This window comes from Buteo buteo, chromosome 11 (assembly GCF_964188355.1).
Source record: "Buteo buteo chromosome 11, bButBut1.hap1.1, whole genome shotgun sequence".
Taxonomy (NCBI): Eukaryota; Metazoa; Chordata; class Aves; order Accipitriformes; family Accipitridae; genus Buteo; species Buteo buteo.
The window spans coordinates 17,134,294-17,154,660 of record NC_134181.1 but is presented as its reverse complement, the minus strand read 5'-3'; the positions used below and the strand labels follow the sequence as shown (position 1 = coordinate 17,154,660).

The window sequence follows — 20,367 nt, the reverse complement described above, 5'->3', positions numbered from 1 at the left end:
TCTCACAGGAAGCGAGATGTAACGGTGCATCGAACAGTAAGCTTGCTGTACCTGCCCTGATGGAGCAACTGTTGGCTTTACAGCAGCAGCAGATCCATCAGTTGCAACTGATTGAACAAATTCGTCACCAAATATTATTGTTGGCTTCCCAAAATACAGACATGCCAACATCTTCTAGCCCTTCTCAAGGTACTTTACGAACATCTGCCAACCCCTTGTCCACATTAAGTTCCCATTTATCCCAGCAGCTGGCTGCAGCAGCTGGATTAGCACAAAGCCTTGCTAGTCAATCTGCCAGCATCAGTGGTGTGAAACAGCTACCCCCTATACAGCTACCTCAGAGCAACCCTGGCAACACTCTAATTCCATCCAGTAGTGGCTCTTCTCCAAATATTAACATATTGGCAGCAGCAGTTACAACACCGTCCTCGGAAAAAGTGGCTTCGAGTATTGGTGGCTCACAGCTCAGCAACCCACCAGTATCAGCATCATCTTCACCAGCTTTTGCAATAAGCAGTTTATTAAGTCCTGCATCTAATCCACTTCTACCTCAGCCCACCCCTAGTAACTCTGTTTTCTCCAGTCCCTTGTCCAATATTGGAACGCCTGCAGAGGATTTAAACTCCTTGACTGTCTTGGCACAGCAAAGAAAAAGCAAGCCACCAAACGTAACTGCTTTTGAAGCAAAAAGTAATTCAGATGAGGCATTCTTTAAGCATAAATGCAGGTTCTGTGCTAAAGTGTTTGGGAGTGACAGTGCCTTGCAGATTCATTTACGTTCTCACACTGGCGAGAGGCCATTTAAATGCAACATATGTGGAAACAGGTTCTCCACAAAGGGAAACTTAAAAGTCCACTTTCAGCGTCATAAAGAAAAATACCCTCATATTCAAATGAATCCGTACCCGGTGCCAGAGCATTTGGACAATATTCCTACAAGCACAGGTATTCCTTATGGGATGTCTATACCGCCAGAGAAACCTGTCACGAGCTGGCTGGACAGCAAGCCAGTCCTCTCCACCCTGACGACTTCTGTTGGACTGCCACTCCCACCAACGATCCCAAGCTTGACCCCATTCATCAAAACTGAGGAGCCTCAGCCAATTCCCATTAGCCATCCTTCCGCTAGCCCTTCCTGCTCTGTCAAGAGTGACTCGGGAACAGCTGATCCCACATCAAAAATTTCCAATGGACTTTCTGATGAGGTAGAGGCTGGCGCTTTGCCTACCTCAAATGGCAAAATGGAAGAAAACTCTCAAAACGCAAGCGCTATCACTAACATGAGCAGCTCTGTGAGCTCACCGGCAGCAGACTCAGGCTCCAGCGGTGTCGCCACTTTTACAAATCCACTGATGCCTCTCATGTCAGAGCAATTTAAGGCAAAGTTTCCATTTGGAGGACTGTTGGATTCAACGCCAGCATCTGAAACGTCAAAATTGCAGCAATTGGTAGAAAACATCGACAAAAAGGCAACTGATCCTAATGAGTGTATCATTTGCCACCGAGTTCTCAGTTGCCAGAGTGCACTGAAAATGCATTATCGCACACATACCGGTGAGAGGCCATTTAAATGTAAAATCTGTGGTCGCGCTTTCACTACTAAAGGCAACTTAAAGACTCATTACAGTGTCCACCGTGCCATGCCCCCGCTGAGAGTGCAACATTCGTGCCCGATCTGCCAGAAAAAATTCACCAATGCCGTTGTGCTACAGCAGCATATCCGAATGCATATGGGAGGGCAGATCCCCAACACTCCAGTGACGGAAAACTATGCTGAGTCAATGGAATCAGATACGGGATCTTTTGATGATAAGAATTTTGATGATATAGACAACTTCTCAGATGAGAACATGGAAGACTGTCCTGACAGCAGCGTGCCAGACACACCTAAATCTGCGGATGCATCACAAGACAGCTTGTCTTCTTCCCCTTTGCCCCTGGAAATGTCAAGTATTGCTGCTTTGGAAAATCAGATGAAGATGATCAATGCAGGACTTGCTGAACAACTTCAGGCAAGCTTAAAGTCAGTTGAAAATGGGTCAGTGGAAGGGGACGTTTTGACTAATGATTCGTCATCTGTCGGTGGTGATATGGAAAGCCAAAGTGCTGGAAGCCCTGCTGTCTCAGAGTCTACCTCTTCCATGCAGGCCTTGTCCCCATCCAACAGCACTAATGATTACCACAAGTCACCAAGTATTGAAGAGAAACCAGTAAGAGCTTTATCAAGTGAGTTTGCCAACGGTTTGTCTCCAACCCCTGCTAACAGTGGTGCTTTGGACTTGACATCTAGTAACACTGATAAAGTGATTAAAGAAGAGTCTCTGAGTATGCTCTTTCCTTTCAGAGATAGAGGTAAATTTAAAAACACCGCATGTGACATTTGTGGCAAAACATTTGCTTGTCAGAGTGCCTTGGACATTCATTACAGAAGTCATACCAAAGAGAGACCATTTATTTGCACAGTTTGCAATCGTGGCTTTTCCACAAAGGGTAATTTGAAGCAGCATATGTTGACACATCAAATGCGAGATCTACCATCACAACTTTTTGAGCCCAGTTCCAGTATAGGCCCTAATCAGAACTCTTCGGTTATGCCTGCTAATTCACTGTCATCACTCATAAAGACTGAGGTTAATGGCTTTGTGCACAGCTCTCCTCAGGATAGCAAAGAAGCACCCTCTGGTCTAGTTGCTTCAGGGCCGCTGTCCTCCTCTGCTACATCCCCTGTCCTGCTCCCTGCTCTCCCCAGAAGAACCCCCAAACAGCACTACTGCAACACGTGTGGGAAAACATTTTCTTCCTCCAGTGCTCTGCAGATCCACGAAAGGACACACACTGGTGAGAAACCTTTTGCCTGCACTATATGTGGAAGAGCATTCACAACAAAAGGCAATCTGAAGGTACTTTTTCCTCTTGCTGTTCTTAGGTTTTCTTTTCTCCTTGCAGGGGGGTTTAATTTTTTACATCTGTTAATGTTGCAAGCAGTGGTACCTTTGGGTATCTGCAGTGTGACAAATGGTGTGTTTAGTCAGCTCTGGTAGACCTAGATGGCCTCTTGTTGAGTGCTCATGTTGGCAGCTGATCTGAAGCGTGATTTTTGGTTTTGATGCTTAATTAAAATTCATCTACCAGCAAAGACTGTCTATGTAGAGTGTGAAATGGAACAGCCAAATGATGTTAAGGGGTCTTAATTATCAGAGACACGTTTTGTAACTCACGCACCTCTTTAAGAATTGAAAGGCTCTTGAATGTGCTGTTTTTCATAACTATCATGTAAGATGATGGTGTTTAAAAAAACTATTAACATAATTCTGGAACTAATGGGCATTACTTTAATTGATTATATAACTAACATTTCCTACTGATATGTGTTTGAAAAAGCAAATATACTTAAGTTTTAGAACACCAGTTGAGCACTTTACTGTGTACATTTTTCTGTTGACAGAGTATTTCTCTAGAGGTTGCTGCCAGTAATGCGAGATGAATAATTACTTTCAGGCCATTCTGTCTATACACGAGGCTCTCTGATGAGCAATCAGTAAAGGATACTTTCTGCCTGTCTGAAAAGGACGTTTATAGGGTAAAGGGTGTCAAATACAATACTTACCATTGCAATGAAAGTGGACATAGCAATTCTAGCCCTGAAAGCAGCTATCTGCAATTGACAGAATAACGTGAAGTCATTATAAACTAAATACATATAATAAAAAAAAGACTAACAAGCAATGCATTGTTCAGCAGGAAGACCGGGTATTCTGGGTAATGGTGATGGGCTAATCCAGAAGAAGTTTATTTATTATTCCAGATGGGAAATGGAGCCCTGTACCAGCTACCTTTAGTGGCGTTCATTGTGTAACAAGGCTGGACACGTTCACGGGCTGCTGCCTCCTCTGTGATCAAAATAAGTTTGAAATCCCTGTCAACCCCTATTTTTTGTTTGTTTGTTTCTTCCTTTCTTTCTTTTCAGGTCCACATGGGCACTCACATGTGGAACAGTACTCCTGCAAGACGAGGCAGACGACTTTCCGTGGATGGCCCCATGACATTTCTAGGAGGCAATCCTGTGAAGTTCCCAGAAATGTTTCAGAAGGATTTGGCTGCACGGTCGGGGAATGGAGACCCCTCCAGCTTCTGGAACCAGTACGCGGCAGCACTCTCCAATGGCTTGGCCATGAAGACCAACGAGATCTCTGTCATCCAGAATGGTGGCATCCCTCCAGCGCCAGGGGGCCTGGGCAACGGTGGCAGCTCTCCCATCAGCGGCTTGACAGGAAGCCTGGAGAAGCTCCAGAATTCAGAACCCAACGCACCTCTAGCTGGTCTGGAGAAAATGGCAAGCAATGATAATGGGACAAGCTTCCGTTTCACGCGTTTTGTGGAAGACAACAAAGAAATTGTAACAAATTAGAAAAAAACTCCATAAATAACATTCCTGCAAATAGTGCAACCTAGGGTTGCTTTTTTCAAGCTGCAGGCTACAACATTACAAAGACTTTCTTTTGTACCATGTTCTACTTCTAGAGTTCTAAGAAAGCTTATTTATTAGTGATATAACCTTGCTTTGCAAACAAATGCAAGCATTAACTTTGGTCTCCTGTATTTTGAACTAAATACTAATCGACTAGAGTGCTGTAAACTTGCTGTAACATTTATGGCAGTTGCAAGTCTGTTCCGCTAGGTGATCTTATTCTGGCATTAACTTATTTTCTATATCCAGTTTAACATGAACTCTGGTATTGATGCGATGCCTCAGTGATACATTAGATCTTTAACAAAAATCTGTATATAAATGTACACTTTGATCCTGCTGGAAATTTTATCAGCAAACACATTGTTTAATTTTTCCAAACAGAATTAAGAAAAGGACTGAAAGAATATAGACTGAACAGTGTGGGTCCTTTACACAGCTCAGTTTTTGATTTTTATTATAAAATTAAAACTGCTTTAATTTTTGTAGGTTTAACATTTTCCGTTTTGAACTGTTATTTGTATTGTGCTTTTTACTTGAGTCGTCTTAAATGTTAATACATTTCTGTACAGTAATAAGCACGCGGATTATTAGAGAAGATACTGAAGTGTTGTTTTGGTAGTTGAAACTGAGACGTAACATTTTGCCTTGTAGGTATATTCATTATAGAAAATGTGCTGGACTTTCACAATGCTGCTAAGTATGGCATCTTGAACAACTTCCGTGGACAACTGTAGATGCTCCTGTACATACAATAAGACATCACTTTCATTAAAATGTACATATGTTCCTTACAAGACCAAGCCCTACTCCTTGACCAAGGGAACAAGTATAGTGTTTGTTTATTTTGTATTAGGTATTTGGGGGGGGGGGGGGCAGGGGGAACCTTGGACTGTTACATGCACTTTCTCGGAAAGTTGAAAGGAAAAGAGGTCCAGTTTCTTTAACATTTAATACTTACTAACAGCAGAGATACTGTAATTTTACTCGAGTAATCAAATACATTTTTGCAACAGATAAACTTCACTGTCTCTGTGTTTTTAAAGTGTACCTGTATTTAGTAATCACTTTGTATTATTTAGCCTTTCCCTTGGTTAACATGAACTGTCCAGGTTGTATGTGTGTGTTTATATTTGTAAGTATGGGTATACATATATGTATTGCATATTAATTGCTAGTATATTTTTCATACCCCCTAATAGTGGGAAATTTCTCCTTAACTATTCAATTCCTCCTCATAAAATTGTAGATATTTTGGCATTTTTAATTTCTTTATAAAAAAAAATGCTGCTAGCAAAGACCTTATTGAGCCTAGGTAAGTTTCCTTTGAAGGAAATAATTTATCACATTTAAGGCTTGATTTGGTTCAAATGCTTTATATTTGATATTAATTTTATTCTATGAGATTGTATGTTTGTGGCATGCTTACGCTGCTATATCTGTGTTAAGAGGTCCACTCGCAAGCCTCCATATATTATATGGGATTTATAACTTGATTGTAAAAAAAAAAAAAAAAAATTGCTTTGGCCTTGCACATGATTTGGCTTCCCTTATGCACCTGCAATGATCATTAACCTCAATGGGAGTTTGGGGAAACAGAATTCAGCCCAATATTTTCACCTAGTAGAGTTTTATCTCCTCACATTATTATTTATGAAAAATAAATCAGTTTGCCTGCCTTCAAAAAACCGAACAGGAATAACCAATTTCATGCTCACGTGAATATATATATTTTTTACAATTCCAACATTCAGGCATTTTGTGTTATAGGATTTTTTTTTCATATCAGCGTGGGTGGAGTTGCTTGCCTTTTTAAACAAGAAGTAATCACTGCTCTTCCCCCTAGTAGTTTGAGTTGTAAATTGGGCATCATAGAGGATTTAACACTGAAAAGCTGGGGTGAGAAGTACTTTTCTTGAGGACTTTTACCCTTCATATGATTATGAATCCTTAGTAAAATATTAACGCTGTAGTCTGAATACCTCTTGGACTTCATGTCTTTAGAACTTTTTCCTGTTCGAATGTGATGATTCATCTGGTACATGATACACATTTTTGTTAACATGTAAGTTGTACACTAGAGCCAGCTGGCTTGTCAATGTTAATATTTAAGAATTTCAAGTCACTTTTTGGTCTCAGAAAAAGGTAAATTAAACGGATTTTGATGGTTTTATCAATGAAATACTAACTAATTCTGCTGTTAAACTGAGTTTAGATTTGAGCGACAGAAAAGCAAGGAAGGGTTAGCAGACGCCAGTGCTCTGGGAGGGTTTCCTTTACGCAGCTTGAGTTTCATTAATGGCTTTAACTCCGGTCCTCGGAACCTCTCCTCACGTTAAAGCGAAATCTTTGGGTGCCGAGGTCCTTTCAGCCCCGTCAGGGAACGGGCAGAGGCCCGTCCCGGCCGGGGGAGGCGCGCCGTGGGCAGTCGGGCCCTGCACTCGCGAGCCTCCGCGGGCAGCCGGCTCCCGGACGCTCCCTGCCGCTGGGTAACGTATGCACTTCCAGAAAAAAAAAAAAAAAAAAAAAAGTGAGCCATTTTCTTCGTGGTATCTTAGGGCCTGGGGCTACCCCCCGGTCACCGCGGCTGCTGGGTGCCCTGCTCCCTCAGGCGGAGCGCGCCCGCCCCGCGAGCGCACCCCTGGGCTCGCTGCCCGGGCGTTGGGTGGGGCGCCGGCAGCTCGCGCGCTCGGGCGACCGTTAGGCGCGAGCGTTGGGGGCGGCTGAGGTAAACTTCCCCGCCCCGCTGAGGGGGTGCCGGGCGAAGCGGGCACCGGGGAGGGGGCGCGGCGCGGGTCGCCCCTCTGCCCGAGGGGCTGCATTTCCTCGCCCAAGGTCAGGTGTGCCCTTCCCTCCCCCCCGCGAGGGGCGAGAGACCCTTTCCTCCTCCAGCTTTTCGGAAGCGTTTCCCTGAGGCTGCGGGGAACCCGCCCCGGCGACGGGGGCTGCGGCGGACGAGGCTCCTCGGGACACTCTGTCTCCCGGCCGCCTGCCTAATGGCAGCGATCGAGCCCGGCTGGGTGAGGGTTCCCCTGACAAGCCGGTGCGCTGCGCTGCCCTGCCGGGTTGTTGCCGCTGTTTCACTTTGCGCTTCCCTCGCTACCGTCTGCGAAGGTGGGTGCTGGGGGGGGAAGGAATCAACTGTTGCAGTGTTTCGTGCCTCCCTCTGCGCCGGGCTTGGCGGAGGGTGCCTGGGCTGATATCCCCGCGCCGCAGAGGGGCTTCTCGTTCCTTTTCTCCTGCCGCCCCCGAACGGAGCTGCGGTCCGGCCCGCTGCGGAAGCCGGAGCCGTCCCCCGAGGGTGCTGAGGCCGTGCCCCGCGGGATGCGGGGTCAGGGTCGGCTCGGGGCTCCCCGCCCCGTCAGGCGGAGCGCCCGGCCGGCCGCCTGCGAGCTGCCGGAGGAGAAGGGAGGGAGGAGGGGGATAATTTGCTCTGGAAATGCGGAATGTTAAATTTCCCGTTACTTGACACCAGACCGTGGGGACCGGGGGAAGTTACCTCTCCCCAGAGCTGTCCTCTGGCAAGCGCACAAAGGTGCCCGCGTCGCCTCGCAGCTGGACGCCGCGCTACCTCGCTGCAATTACCCAGCGCAGGATTTCCTATTCACAGACATTGAATTAATCCTTATTCAAGAATAGATTTTTTTTTTCTTTACAGTTTTGTTTGCGCGGCCGCATTTTTCTCATTAGCAACAAAGTTTTCTTCCCCTGCTTCCCGCCCATCACAATTTTATCATCCGTTAAAATAAAGCACAGTGGGGTGGTTTGTTTTTTTTCTTCTTCTTCTAAGCGCCAACGATCGTTCAGCGCATTCATTTAATCAGCCCGAGTAATTTTCTTCACCCAGAAACAGACGTGATGTATTTAAAAAATGGGCTAATAGCGTGCGAAACTTCCCCGCTTGGGAGTAGCCTGCGGTGGAGCGGCCGGAGGCGTCTGGCCCCTGCCGGCTGGATACGCTGCGGGGCTGCCCCTCCCGCCGGGCATTTTTGCTATTAGGCGGCCCGTGAATTTGGGGGTTTCCCCGAGTACCGTAAGGGAGGAGAGGAAGCGAGGACGTGGCGGCGACTGAGAAAGAGAGGAGCTGGCGGCACGCCGTTCGCCTGGCCGCCGCGCGCAGCTCTCCCGCGGTGCCCCGGCCACGGTGCAGCCTGGCGGGTGGTCACTTCACTTTCATGGGGCAAACTGGGGAGATGTATTGGGACGGATGGAAGGAAAGGCTGAAAAGGGCTAATCAAAAGGACCCACTATACCAGCAGAGTGGAGAGAGAGGAGTCGGGGCAGCACATCGGATGGGCAGGAACGAGGTTTCTCTATTGACGAGGCAGGAGTGAAAGGGAAGGGGAGCAGCAAATTGCCTGGCTTATTTAGCGTGCTGATGACGACCGAATCCTAAGCCCTTTTCTCAGGGAAAAGCCAGATAAGTTTCGGTGTTTCTTCCTATGCTGGGCTGTGGTTTAAGATTTAGGGACAGGTTGTAAGCTCTCCCTGCTGCAACGGTCAACAAATCTCTCCAACGCTGCTTTGGAAAGCGTATTGGCTGACAATCAAAATACAACAGTTGCTGCTTGGTTTGACCTTTTCTTTGGGGCATACTTCCTGCTTTTGGGAGTCCTGAAGTCACAGGCTACCTGGTTGTGTGTTTGCAGGAGGCCAGTTTTACTTGGCAGGAGGAGGTGTGACTTTGTAGCGTGGCAGGTTTTTTTTGCTCTCTCCCTGCCAGTCTTAAGTACTGCTCAGGTTTTATCTCTGGGCTTTTTTTAATCGAAATAACATTTTCCTATTTGGTTTTCTTCTCTCGTGAATATGAGTTGATGGAAGTTAAAACAATGTTTTGCAAATAAGTGGGTATAGTTATTTATACAAGCTGGAAGCAGTGTGTCTCTTAACTACTCAGTTGAAATATAATGACTTAAAGATTCACATATAATACAGTCTCTTGTATAAATACCTCTCTAGACAAAAAGTTAAGGAGGAGTGGAGGCTTGGAAATACTAATCTTAATAGAACAGGAATAATTGGGAAATATGCAACTTCAGCTGAGAACAGAGTTACTGACATCTGCGTTTATGTTCAGTTTCCTGATTTGATTTTTCTGGTTTTTACATTCAGGTCATAGTTAATATCAGAATGGCTACCCTGAGCCAGTCCCTCTGTTGCTACTGGCAGTGGCATAGCAGATGCCTGGAAGATGGTGAGCGCATGGCAATTCCTCCTTGGGAAAATCTCCTTGTTCCAGGGACAACCATACAGGGAGGCCACATGCGGTATTTGGAATATTTTACAGGTAAGTGAGGTGTAAGCATGGCAGTGACTAAAATTAAGTTTCTGGCTCAAATTATATTATAGTTTTTGTCCTACCACGAGTCTCTTTCTTTGGTTTCCATTTTATCTTCTGTTTTTCTTTAGACATGTATTTTTGAATCCACAGTCTGAATTTCTTAAGAGGCAAAATCTCTCAATGATATGGGAAGAGGAGCAGTAGAGTGAGAACAGGAGAGCAGGAAAGAGGAATTTTCTTTAGTGCTCGAGTCTGTCTAGCACTGAGGGAGGGGGTAACATGCACTTGAGGGTTAAAGACATTCTCTGCAATGCTCTGCATGCTGGGTGGGGCCAGCATCTTGTATGCAGCTGACTGAGCATATGGTATACCTGTGAGAATGGCCTACTGGAGAGTTGTAGAGTAAGGAAGTGATGTCATTTTCCTTTTTATAGCAGATAAATAATTAACCTAAATTGTAGGCTTTTCTTAACTTTCGGAAGTTATTGTCATTTTTGGAAAGCAGTTTAAATTCAGGCTAGATGGGGATGAAAAACATGTCCATGCCCATGTTAGACTTTGTAACAACTGCTAATAAGGAAGGTCCTCACTGGAATGATCAGCCCTGAAACTTCTGGTGTCATTTCATTTCAAAAGAAAGAAGTCTCTCCATGTTAGCAGACATTCACATCATTTGCACAGACAGCTCTCCTGACCAGGGCAGTGCTGAAGTACAAAGGTCCATTTTCATCATTTAAAGGTCTTAAAAATGCAGCATCACAATGTCAGGTGGGTGTAGCGGAAGCCCTGCAGCACCTGGCATCAGGTGGTGCAACATGAGCACTGTTTAGAATTGAATATGGAAAGCAAAAAATGGAGTGGTCTGGCACACTATCATGTATTTAACCCCACTGGTCACTACTTTCTTTCTTTTCCCTATCTTTTCCATGAAAAATAATTTCAAAGCAGAGCCAGTGAGACTAACCAGATGAATGATGTTAAGATTTTTTTCAAAGCAGTGCCTGTTTTGAAAATAAGCTTCCTTTAGCAGTGAATAATTCTAAATTGCTTTCCTTTCATCAGGATTTTAAAATGTCAGTTAATACATAGTGAAGCTAACGTTTGTCTCATATGTACAATAACTAAGTGCATGATCATGTTCAATGCTAAATGTGCATTCATATGAACTACCTTTCTGTTGGCTAGAGGATCCAGAGAATAACAAATTATAGAGAGAGACAGAACAAATTTCAAAGGTTTATGTGTCTGTTTACTTGTCTAGGCTGAATAAAGAGTCCTCTCAGCAACTTGTGTCAGAGCTGCTGATGAGAACGAGGCTGTTTGTGATGGTTAGATCACTAGTTAGCTCAGTTGTGGGGATCCCTTAATACCAGCATAGACCCCTGGTGCTGATACACGTAAACTAATTTAACCCCATCTTAAGTCAGCTCAACTTATTTTGGCTTCTAACACTGATGAATGTCTGAGCACTAGACAGACAATTTCTATAACAGTGTCTGTGGCAGTTTAAGTTGTTACTGGCTTTCCCTTTCAGTCCAGATGTTTATTTCTGTCCACTGAGATTTCCTGCCCCTCCATATTTGAAAGGGTGGAATAGATTGCATAAGCACTCTTTATTCATATCACTGCAAAGACAGAGTGATTTCTTATTTGCTGAATAAGACCTTAAGATAGGAAGTGTCCAAAATGTACGAGGCAGGTTCACAAAGCTTAAGGATATCATCTTACGAAAGGAGGTTGAGCCTATTTATCTGTGAGTCAGGCAGAAAAGAATTCACAAAGCTACAGCTTGTTTGAGCCAGAATTTCATGAGATGTTACCTTCCAAACCAAGCCTTCTAAAGGGTCAACTGTCTACAAAATAGGCTTAGCTTAAAATGCCACCAAAGCCATTTTTAAGATATTATGTCTAACTGCACTGAAGTGGCGGGAGAATGCTCCATCATTTGTCCTGTTGTGATGGAGCATAGCAATAACAGCTTAAAAACACCAAGGCTATTACTTCAGCAGTCTCCTTACTGACATTAGATAGTCGCCTGGAGTCACTTTTCTTGCTTGACCTATACAAAAAAAGTAGACTGGGCTCCTGTGTTCTCTCCTGGATTTGAAGATGTTATTAAACCAGTTCTCTCTTTCCAAAGCTGTATGCATTCATGCCGGCATCCTCAATAAAGCTGGGACACAAACAAAAAAGCAAACCAACCAGTCACAATAGCATTCAAGGCACTTAAACTTGGAGGAAATGAAAATCAATATTTGTCACATGGAGGGAAAAGGTAAAATGGGCTGAGGAAAAATGTCCGGCTTTCTTAAAAGCCATTAGTGAAAATGAAAAGTTGACAGCAATACTGAAATTTAATTCCTGCATCCTGCGTTTGAACACACGGTTTTGCTGCTGTTGTTTTCACCTTCTATCTACTGATGCACACACTAGCTTGATGCACGCATATTCCTTTATTGTTAGTGCTGTTGAAGGGAATTTATTACATTTTAATTGCGCATGGTTTGGAACCTTGGAGACTTATGTACAGGTTTTGCTTGTGGTTAAAGTGTGAAGGACCAATTTTGGAAATGGAAGTTTCATCCCCGGCTCTGGGTGCACGTAACCTTGGGCAAATTGCTTCAGTCTCTTGATGTGCTTTGTAAAAATGATGCTAACAATAGTTCCTTACCTTTAATTTTTGTTTATTTTGGATATTTAGATAGGAAACTGATCAGATTGTTTTATTACAATGTATCTATAGCATATATGGCTACTCTTTTGGAATATAAATGGTTTTAAAATATGCAATACAAAACAGCTATTTTGAATTTCAGCATCTGCCAGAACACCTGAAAGTGCTCTGCTGATACATCAGTACATTTGCCACTTATCAGATGAAGTTTAAAAGTTAATGCCATGTTATATGTGTTTACGTTTTTACTGTATTTGTAAGAATAAATTGTCTGTTTTTTGCAAAAGGTCTCCAGAGATACTGTATTTTTGCTGAACTATTGGATATAGCCACAGTCTTTTAAAATTTTCCATGTAGACAAAATGTCCCTTTCTGAGGTGCAGTACAAGGAAATAGTAATTGCATTTGCTGCCTTGCAGACAAGTGCCTATAGTTGATTTCCAATTTCAGTGGTATTTATCATAGATAACTTTCAGCCTGGACTGCAGCTAATAAGTTCTCTTGATATATTCCCCATATATGAAAAAAATGGTAAAACAAAGTATGTGGAATTATAAAGGTCATATTTAATCAGAAATAAAATGCTGGATGAAGTACAGTATGACAGTTTAGGGTCAGACTTGTTGCCTTAGTGACTTCTGGTTTCTTTTAGGATAGCATGTGAGGTAGGAAGGAATATGTGAAAGCACTTGTGCTTGTGTGGTGTAGTGGAGAGTGCACTGAAATAAAGTGTGCAAATTGGAGTCCTCTGCAGCTGTTATTTTTGCTGCAAGTCTCTGTAATACTTCCTGACACTCTTTCTTTTCTCCCAGAGAGTATATATCTCCATTTACTATATAAAATTATGAGCAACAAGCACAGTAATACATCCATGTGTTGAAATGCAGCTATAGGTATGTCCATTGTCTGCTCTACTGTTGAACACTAGCAATGATGATAAAGGCAGGAAATATTTTTGGATCCTCTGAGAGATTTTCTCTGTTTGACCACTTCGCTCTTTATAACCCTATATATGGTGGTGACAATCTTTGCTTTTGAAAAGGTAACTCTGAGTTTTGAAACACTGGCCATGTGTGCTACAAGTCAGCAAGTTACGCTTACGTTTAGATGTTCTTTCCCTGACTGTCTTGCGGAGTAACAGAATGGAGTGAGTTTCATTTCATCAGGAGTCTGAAGTAACTGTCAATTAAAGCCTGAAGTCCTGACTTTATCTGCTAATCATCTTGAAGGCTTTCTTTTTATCTGAAAATTAGATATTGACAACAGTAACAACAATAAGAACAGGAGAAATGAAGAACGTGGGCAGTAATTTCCACCCCACCCACCCCCCTCTGTTACAACTTGGCCTAAATTTCAAGCTTGTTCAATGCCTTATTTTGCTAATTCAATTTATATAATGCTCAATTTAAACCATCTCAAAGAATCACAATTTTTAGAAAATGCTACTCTGTCTGAAAATCAGGCTTTTAAAACATGTTGACACAAAGTCACTTAAAATCATGGCCCAAATCCCATGACAGTGGACAGTTACAAGCTGACATCCTAGACAAACACACCAAGATCATCCTAACGCCTGCCCTGTCTGGCCAACAGTCCCCCCCCCCGAAATAATGATTTATTTTTTTTTTTTATTGTTATCAAAGGAAAGCAATTAGTTTGGTTTTTGATTAGTCCTTACGTATACAAGCTGAGGGGCAATGTGCTGATAGAGCCATGATGTAGTCGGGCACCTGTAGCTGACATGGGATGTGACTGTGGGTAGATGTATGCAATACATACACTCTTAGCCCTTTGAGGAGGGCCAAATCCAGGCTGCTGCATTTCCGAATAAGTTTTGGGGACATCTGACCTTAAGCAGATGAAATTACTGTACAGTTAGCTACCATAGAAAGCTCTGAAGTAGCAGGGAGTCCTGTGGTGATGTGATATGTCTCTCTTCAGTATTAGTAGTTGTCTCTCGTATTCCACCCCCTCCTTCTTTCTTTCTCTCTCAGGGTTTAAGGCTCTGTGTAATATTGACAGTTACTGGAAAAGGTTCTAACAGCAGTAGAGCTGGTGAAAGACAAAACCATTTTTGGAAAACAATAAAGTAAAAATAAATCTGAGATTAAATATCAATAGCTACCAGCTGTAGCACCTTTTCTCCCTCTCCTGCTAAGTAGTAAAATCAAAGCATAATTTGGAAAGGATCCGTGCTGGAATTGGAGAAACTAGTCCATTCTGCATGCTGAAGGGAAGTTGAGATGTTCATTTACAAGATTGGCATTTCCTCAGTTTCTGCAGAATCAGCCCCCAGCTGGGGTTAGAAGCTCATGTGCTATAAGAAGTGAGATTTTTCTTCTTGGCTGTAAAACTAAGCTTTTGGTCTCTGGTGGTGAGGGGACATTCTGAGTCTTTCCAGTGCCACCATAACTATTGAAAATGATGGAATGTACACACATCTACTAGGACAGGTCTCCAGTATAGGAGACTTTGCAATGGCTGAAGTGCAGTAAAATGGCTCAGTCTACCCCGTCAATGTTCATAGTGTAAGAAGTGATGTGCAGAGTTTTTGGCTACAGCAGTGGCAACTGTAGAAATATCTTGGATGAGTTTGTCCTAAATCAAGGGTTGATGTCATCTTGGTTCTCTTCAGTGAAACAGAGGTACAGAGGTCTCAGGTTATGCTCTGTATCCCTCTGTTCCTAGAGCCTAGCTTGGACTCTGTTTAATACTATGTATTTTCTCTTTCGGTGGAAGTAGTTAATCTAAGCACTCTGCACAAGTCTTAAAAAACTGCTTTTAGTTCCCTCCATCAATTGACTTGATATATGGTTTCTTCTTTACTTCTTCAAAGACTTGTGTGGATATAGCACTGTCCTTTTAAATGGATGAATTTTGGTATGGGAAGTTTTTGCTGTCTTCTCCTGATAACACTACAGAAGGAGATTGGCAGGGAAGGGCAGTTTTGGCAGATTTGTTTTATTTCTGAGGAGGGTGAGAGTACAGTGGCTGCGAGTAGCTGCTGAGCCTTTTGCTAGTCTCATTGAGTTACTATTCAATGTTTTCTTCCTTCTGTTCTTTATTGTTTCCAGGTATTTATGGTTGATTTTTCCTGAGAAAGATATTAAGAAAGAAACTTTTCACAATAAGTGTACGTGAAAGACTGTGGGTGGAGAGGGGTGCATTTTTCCTGGGTTTTGTTTGATATAACCTTACAGTGCAGTTTCTGAGTTAGAAGCCTACATTAACATCTGGGAGAACCAAATAATTAAGGCCTCCTTCATGAGTGCTTCCTTCCCATTCCTTCATCTCATACTGTTCAGTGTTCATTTATTAATACCATTATTGCTTGCCTGTGTTAAAATATTTTTAAGTACCAGATTTCTCTGGATTCACTTGAAGAGTAATAACCCCTGTTTAAAATAAATGAGAGAGAATTCTAAATAATATTCCAGAGGATTTTTTTTCAGCAGAGGGAGTGTTGATTCCAGAAGTGTTCCTGTAACACTGCTGAAAATCTGGACGAGTCATTGCAAAAGACTTGAAACAGAGAGTTAAACTATTTAATAGTGGTCAAACGCTGCTACCAAATTTAGTCTTTACTAACATCAGAAATGTTACATCCTTCTGGTTTGGTAATAAACCTACAGTGACTCATCAGGGTGATGTTGTGGCTTTTTCCTTTGCTCTTAAGGAGCACGGTATTGATCAGACTGTGAAATAATACAACAGCTGAAGCTCAGGTAGCAAATATGCATTGAATTGATCTCCGTTTACTAAGCCTCCTATATCCCAGCATTATTTATGGCAGAAGGGTTGAGTCTGGAAAATAACTTTGATAAATACCACCTTGTAGCACCTGTTTAAGTGATGGGAAAGCAAGCACTCCCTAGTTTGTTAACTTTAAGTATTGGGAGTAGAAGTGATGTGAACATAATAATATTATGATTCATACAAACCACTTTTCAACCAACTCGATATATTTCATTACCTCCTTTCCAGCAGAAGTATTGATTTTTGTTTTGTGGTTTTATAACACAATTTCAAGGCTGTTGTAGTTTAATGAGCCATGTTCTTATGATGTTTAAAAAGATTTGAAGCATTTGTTGAAATAAATATTATGGATTGCCCATCTCTTGTCACCTCTTCTTTCTGTCATCCATATAAACCCAGCGTAAGAATGAATAGGGCAGCCAGCTATGTGGCTTTTTGTGTTTGAGATCAAAGTGCTACTGGAGACCAATAGCAGGCCACACTTCTGTGTTCGTGACCACACACAGCAGCACCTGCAGAGTAGTAAAATGTCATTGTTGCTTCTGCAGTTTGAGCACAGAGGAAGCTCCACAGAGGTGGCAGATGATTCTAATAATACTTGATGTGAATTGATGGGGAAGGAGGACCATAACACAGAGAGCTTTTTATTATAAGCCTTGACTTCCCAAGCTGTGAACAACAGAGTACTGCACCTGTGGACTTTCTTCAAATCAACCATTATGGAAAGTGACAGATTTTATTAACTTAAGGAAGAACTTTTCAACGTGGGAAATTTGTAGTTTATTTTGGAGACATGAAGAAAAAAAGCAGAAGGATGTATTACATATTTCCCACTGCTTATACTTCTCTAGTGTGCTTTGCTTTTTGAATGCGCTATAGTAGAATCACAGGGGCATTTATTAGAAAGACTTTTATCTTAAAAAAAAAAAAGAGAGGAAAAAAAGATAAAACATCATCTTTGGGATTTTTTTTTTCACTTTTACTCATTGCTTCATGCCTTATATTAGATGAGCAATGGAATTAGCAAGAGAATAAATATATTGCTTGAAGAGATGCATGTGATAATTTTAAGAGATATTCAGGATAGCTGAGGCTTGGGGTGGGAAAAAAGAAAGTTGCTGGAAAAAAACTCTCAAAATTGTCCAATAGAAGTGATTTATACTAAGCACTGTCTTTCTGCAGTCAGCTCCTCCCTTGTGCATCCATCTTTGGGAAGGTTCTGGGGTTGCAGGGGCTGAACATGAGGATTGTAGGACTGTAGTGTTGTCAAAGGCACGTGCAGGTAAATGGAGCTGACATACATTTGGACGATACAGAGTTTACTTTCAACTGCAGACAGGTTAGTTTATTAGTTTTATTTACAACAGCAAAGCATCACTGCTTGAAGACGTCTTCTAATATTTCTGTTCTGGGATTGTGACAGTATATTGGTCTGGTTTTTCGAATGAAATAGAATATCATCAGTATTTCTTTGTTCAGGTGGCCATCATGTGCCCTGTAGTGTAATGCAGAGATACTGCAAAAGTTAGAAAGATTAGATGCCTGGTGGTCTAATACTAGAGTGATTCCTACCTATACCATAAATTAACAAAGTGCAGGATCTGATTTATCTAGAGTTTTTCTGTTATTTTTATTTAACAGAATGTATGGCTGCATTCTGACTTTATTATGGCTGCAGTGATTTTGCTATGTATAGACACAAGCCTCCAGTGCCCATATGAATCCAAACACATTCAAATCTTTGTGTAGGTGCAATTAAACCCTGATGATGGTATAATTCAGGTTGCTTTTAAAGCAGAACACACATAAAAAGGGAAGTCAATATGAGCATTTTAATTTCTTCATATGTATATAGCTTTTACAGTCGATTTTGAAGGAACTGTAGAAGTCATAATTCATGGAATATTAATGGCAAAGAGTTGACAAATCAAGCATAAAGTCAGCTGGATCATGATTATTAGCTAAAAGCATAGTGCTTTCTGGTGATTTTTTTTTGTTCTAAAAATAAGCTCTGGATGAACTGAAAATCATTTTGCAGGAAACCCTTAAAGTGATCATGCAGAGTAGTTGGTGGAATATTACAATTTTCATTTGCACAAACAGATGGTAAGCTTGGCTGTAGATTTAATCAGGGGATGACAGACAGGTAGCACTTTTGTATATTTTGGATAGAAACTTCAGAGGCAGAAACTGCTTCATATTCCATAGCCTATATACCAGGAGAGAGAAGTATTTACGAGATATTCACATTATCCGTAGTGTTACTTTAACTTACTATTAGAGTTAACTCATACAAGAAAGCTGCTGATTTATTTAGTCAACTGCAAAAACTTTTGTTTGATTTATTCTCTTCTCCTCCTTTTCCATTTTGGCAAAGTATATAGCAATCCAGAACACACAGAAATGTGGCTGTGAATAAACTTGTGAGCAAATAACTGCCTTAACAATTCAGGATTCATGCATATCTGACCATATTCTTTTTAGCTAATCTTTTAGATAAGATTTTGATATCAATTGTTGCTCTTTCCCCTCCCAAAACATAATACCTGGTAACCTAAGCACATACAATCAGTTTCAGAAGAGAGATTCAAGCAAGTGCAGCCACTGGTGTGTTTTAATGTCACTGCAGAGATTATGTTACCTTCTTAGAAACAAAACCTTTTTTTCTTCCCTTCAAATGGAAGTCCCCTGATACCCCTGTCAGAGACCATTTGTTATGCAGAGTTTTGTGAAGCAATCAAAATTAATTCACAGTGATCTTTTCACCCAGAACCCCCAGCTTCAAATAATGGGCTTTCTCAACAGGTGCTCATTGTGGCAGTTTGACTCCAACTTGCCAGACTAAAGATTTTATTCTTTAGCCATATTTAAGAATAAAATCCTGAGCTTGTAATTTACTAATCTTAAGCAGCTGCCCAGGAAGGCACACCTGCTTAAAAGAATGATGTCTTGTGTCTTTGGGATCTAAAACCTGAAGATGTTTGCATATTTGTCTATTTCTGTACTTAATAAAATCTCATTTACAAGTCACTAGAAAACCTGTCCAACAACAATTTTAACATTGTGGTCTTACTAGGAATCTAATTGTACTGTTTATTCTTGCAGAGGAGCAAAATTCCCCCTGAAGGCAAAACAAGATGCTTTGATACTTTTTTTTTCTTTCCCCTGAGTAAGGATTTGTAGTAGGTTTCATAAGTAAAGCAACTGTTTAAAGGTAGTACTAATAAGCTATACTCATTTTGACTGATGAGGACATTGACAAATGTTAGCTCATCTCTTGCGGGCACTGTTCAAATATGTTTCATATGAGCTTCAAAAGCAAAAATCAAAACGATACCCCTTTTTTTTTTAAATTGAATGTCTGTGGTGGGAAGGCAAAAAAAAAAAGAGAGGATAACTTGGTTTGGTAAAAGTACTACAGAATGTATCATCAGAAATACCTTTGCTGCTGTTGGTACCAGTATATCATAATATTCTCATTTTTTTAACTGTACTTAGCCAGGTAATTAAGGAAGTACATTACCAGTAGAAAGGTATCCCTGTGGAGGGTAACACCATACTAGTCAAAGCACATTTACACTACTATAATTGTAGTAGGAGATACTGTTGTCAAAGCTGTTATGGTAAAAAGTGCCTTAAGTTATAACCACATCCAAAATAATGCACTAATTGTACCTGTACAAAACAGTATGTTCAACTGGCTTCAGCATACTGGTGTTAACTCAGGATGAGAACTTCTAGGAACATCAGTGTAGTGTCAGAACATATGAAATGTCTACAAAAGGGGAAAAAGGGGAATTAAAACAATTACTAAAAATGTATTTCTGGACAGGGTGATTGCCACTTGTATGGTATTTAAGGAAGGAAATCTTTGCCTGAATTTGTTTTGCTTTGTATGCAGCCTTTAAGATTAGACTTACTTAAGAACAGCCAGGAAACATTTGCCTTCGTATAGCTATTATTAGCCATTGATTGTATTGATGATAATACTGCTGTAGGTTGAAACAGGGGCCTTTGACATCGTCCTCCATTTTAGAAAGTTAGTAAGAAGTTACTAAGCTCCTTTATTGAACCAGGTAGCTGAAACAGTGCGGGCCTCCAACAAACCACATACATGTGACACTGCCCAAAACAAAGACACATGTGAGGCCTCTCAGAGTGTTGCAGTCAGAGAGGCTTTCTAGAGTA

The 20,367-nt window shown here is 41.6% G+C and overlaps 1 protein-coding gene and 1 long non-coding RNA gene across 2 annotated transcripts in view; both read left to right on the top strand.

The window, feature by feature from the left end:
* SALL1 (spalt like transcription factor 1) overlaps positions 1–5,513 on the top strand; it is a 14,868-nt gene extending 9,355 nt beyond the window's left edge. Inside the window, exons 2-3 of the mRNA XM_075040220.1 lie at positions 1–2,900; positions 3,968–5,513. The exon at positions 1–2,900 is cut by the window's left edge and continues 513 nt beyond it. Of these exons, the coding sequence (XP_074896321.1) occupies positions 1–2,900; positions 3,968–4,408 (3,341 nt within the window). The 3' untranslated portion in view covers positions 4,409–5,513. The remainder of the gene's footprint in view (positions 2,901–3,967) is intronic.
* A 1,623-nt stretch (positions 5,514–7,136) lies between these two features.
* LOC142036727 (uncharacterized) overlaps positions 7,137–20,367 on the top strand; it is a 113,259-nt gene continuing 100,028 nt past the window's right edge. The window contains exons 1-2 of the long non-coding RNA XR_012652213.1: positions 7,137–7,582; positions 9,581–9,755. This is a non-coding gene — a long non-coding RNA (uncharacterized LOC142036727). The remainder of the gene's footprint in view (positions 7,583–9,580; positions 9,756–20,367) is intronic.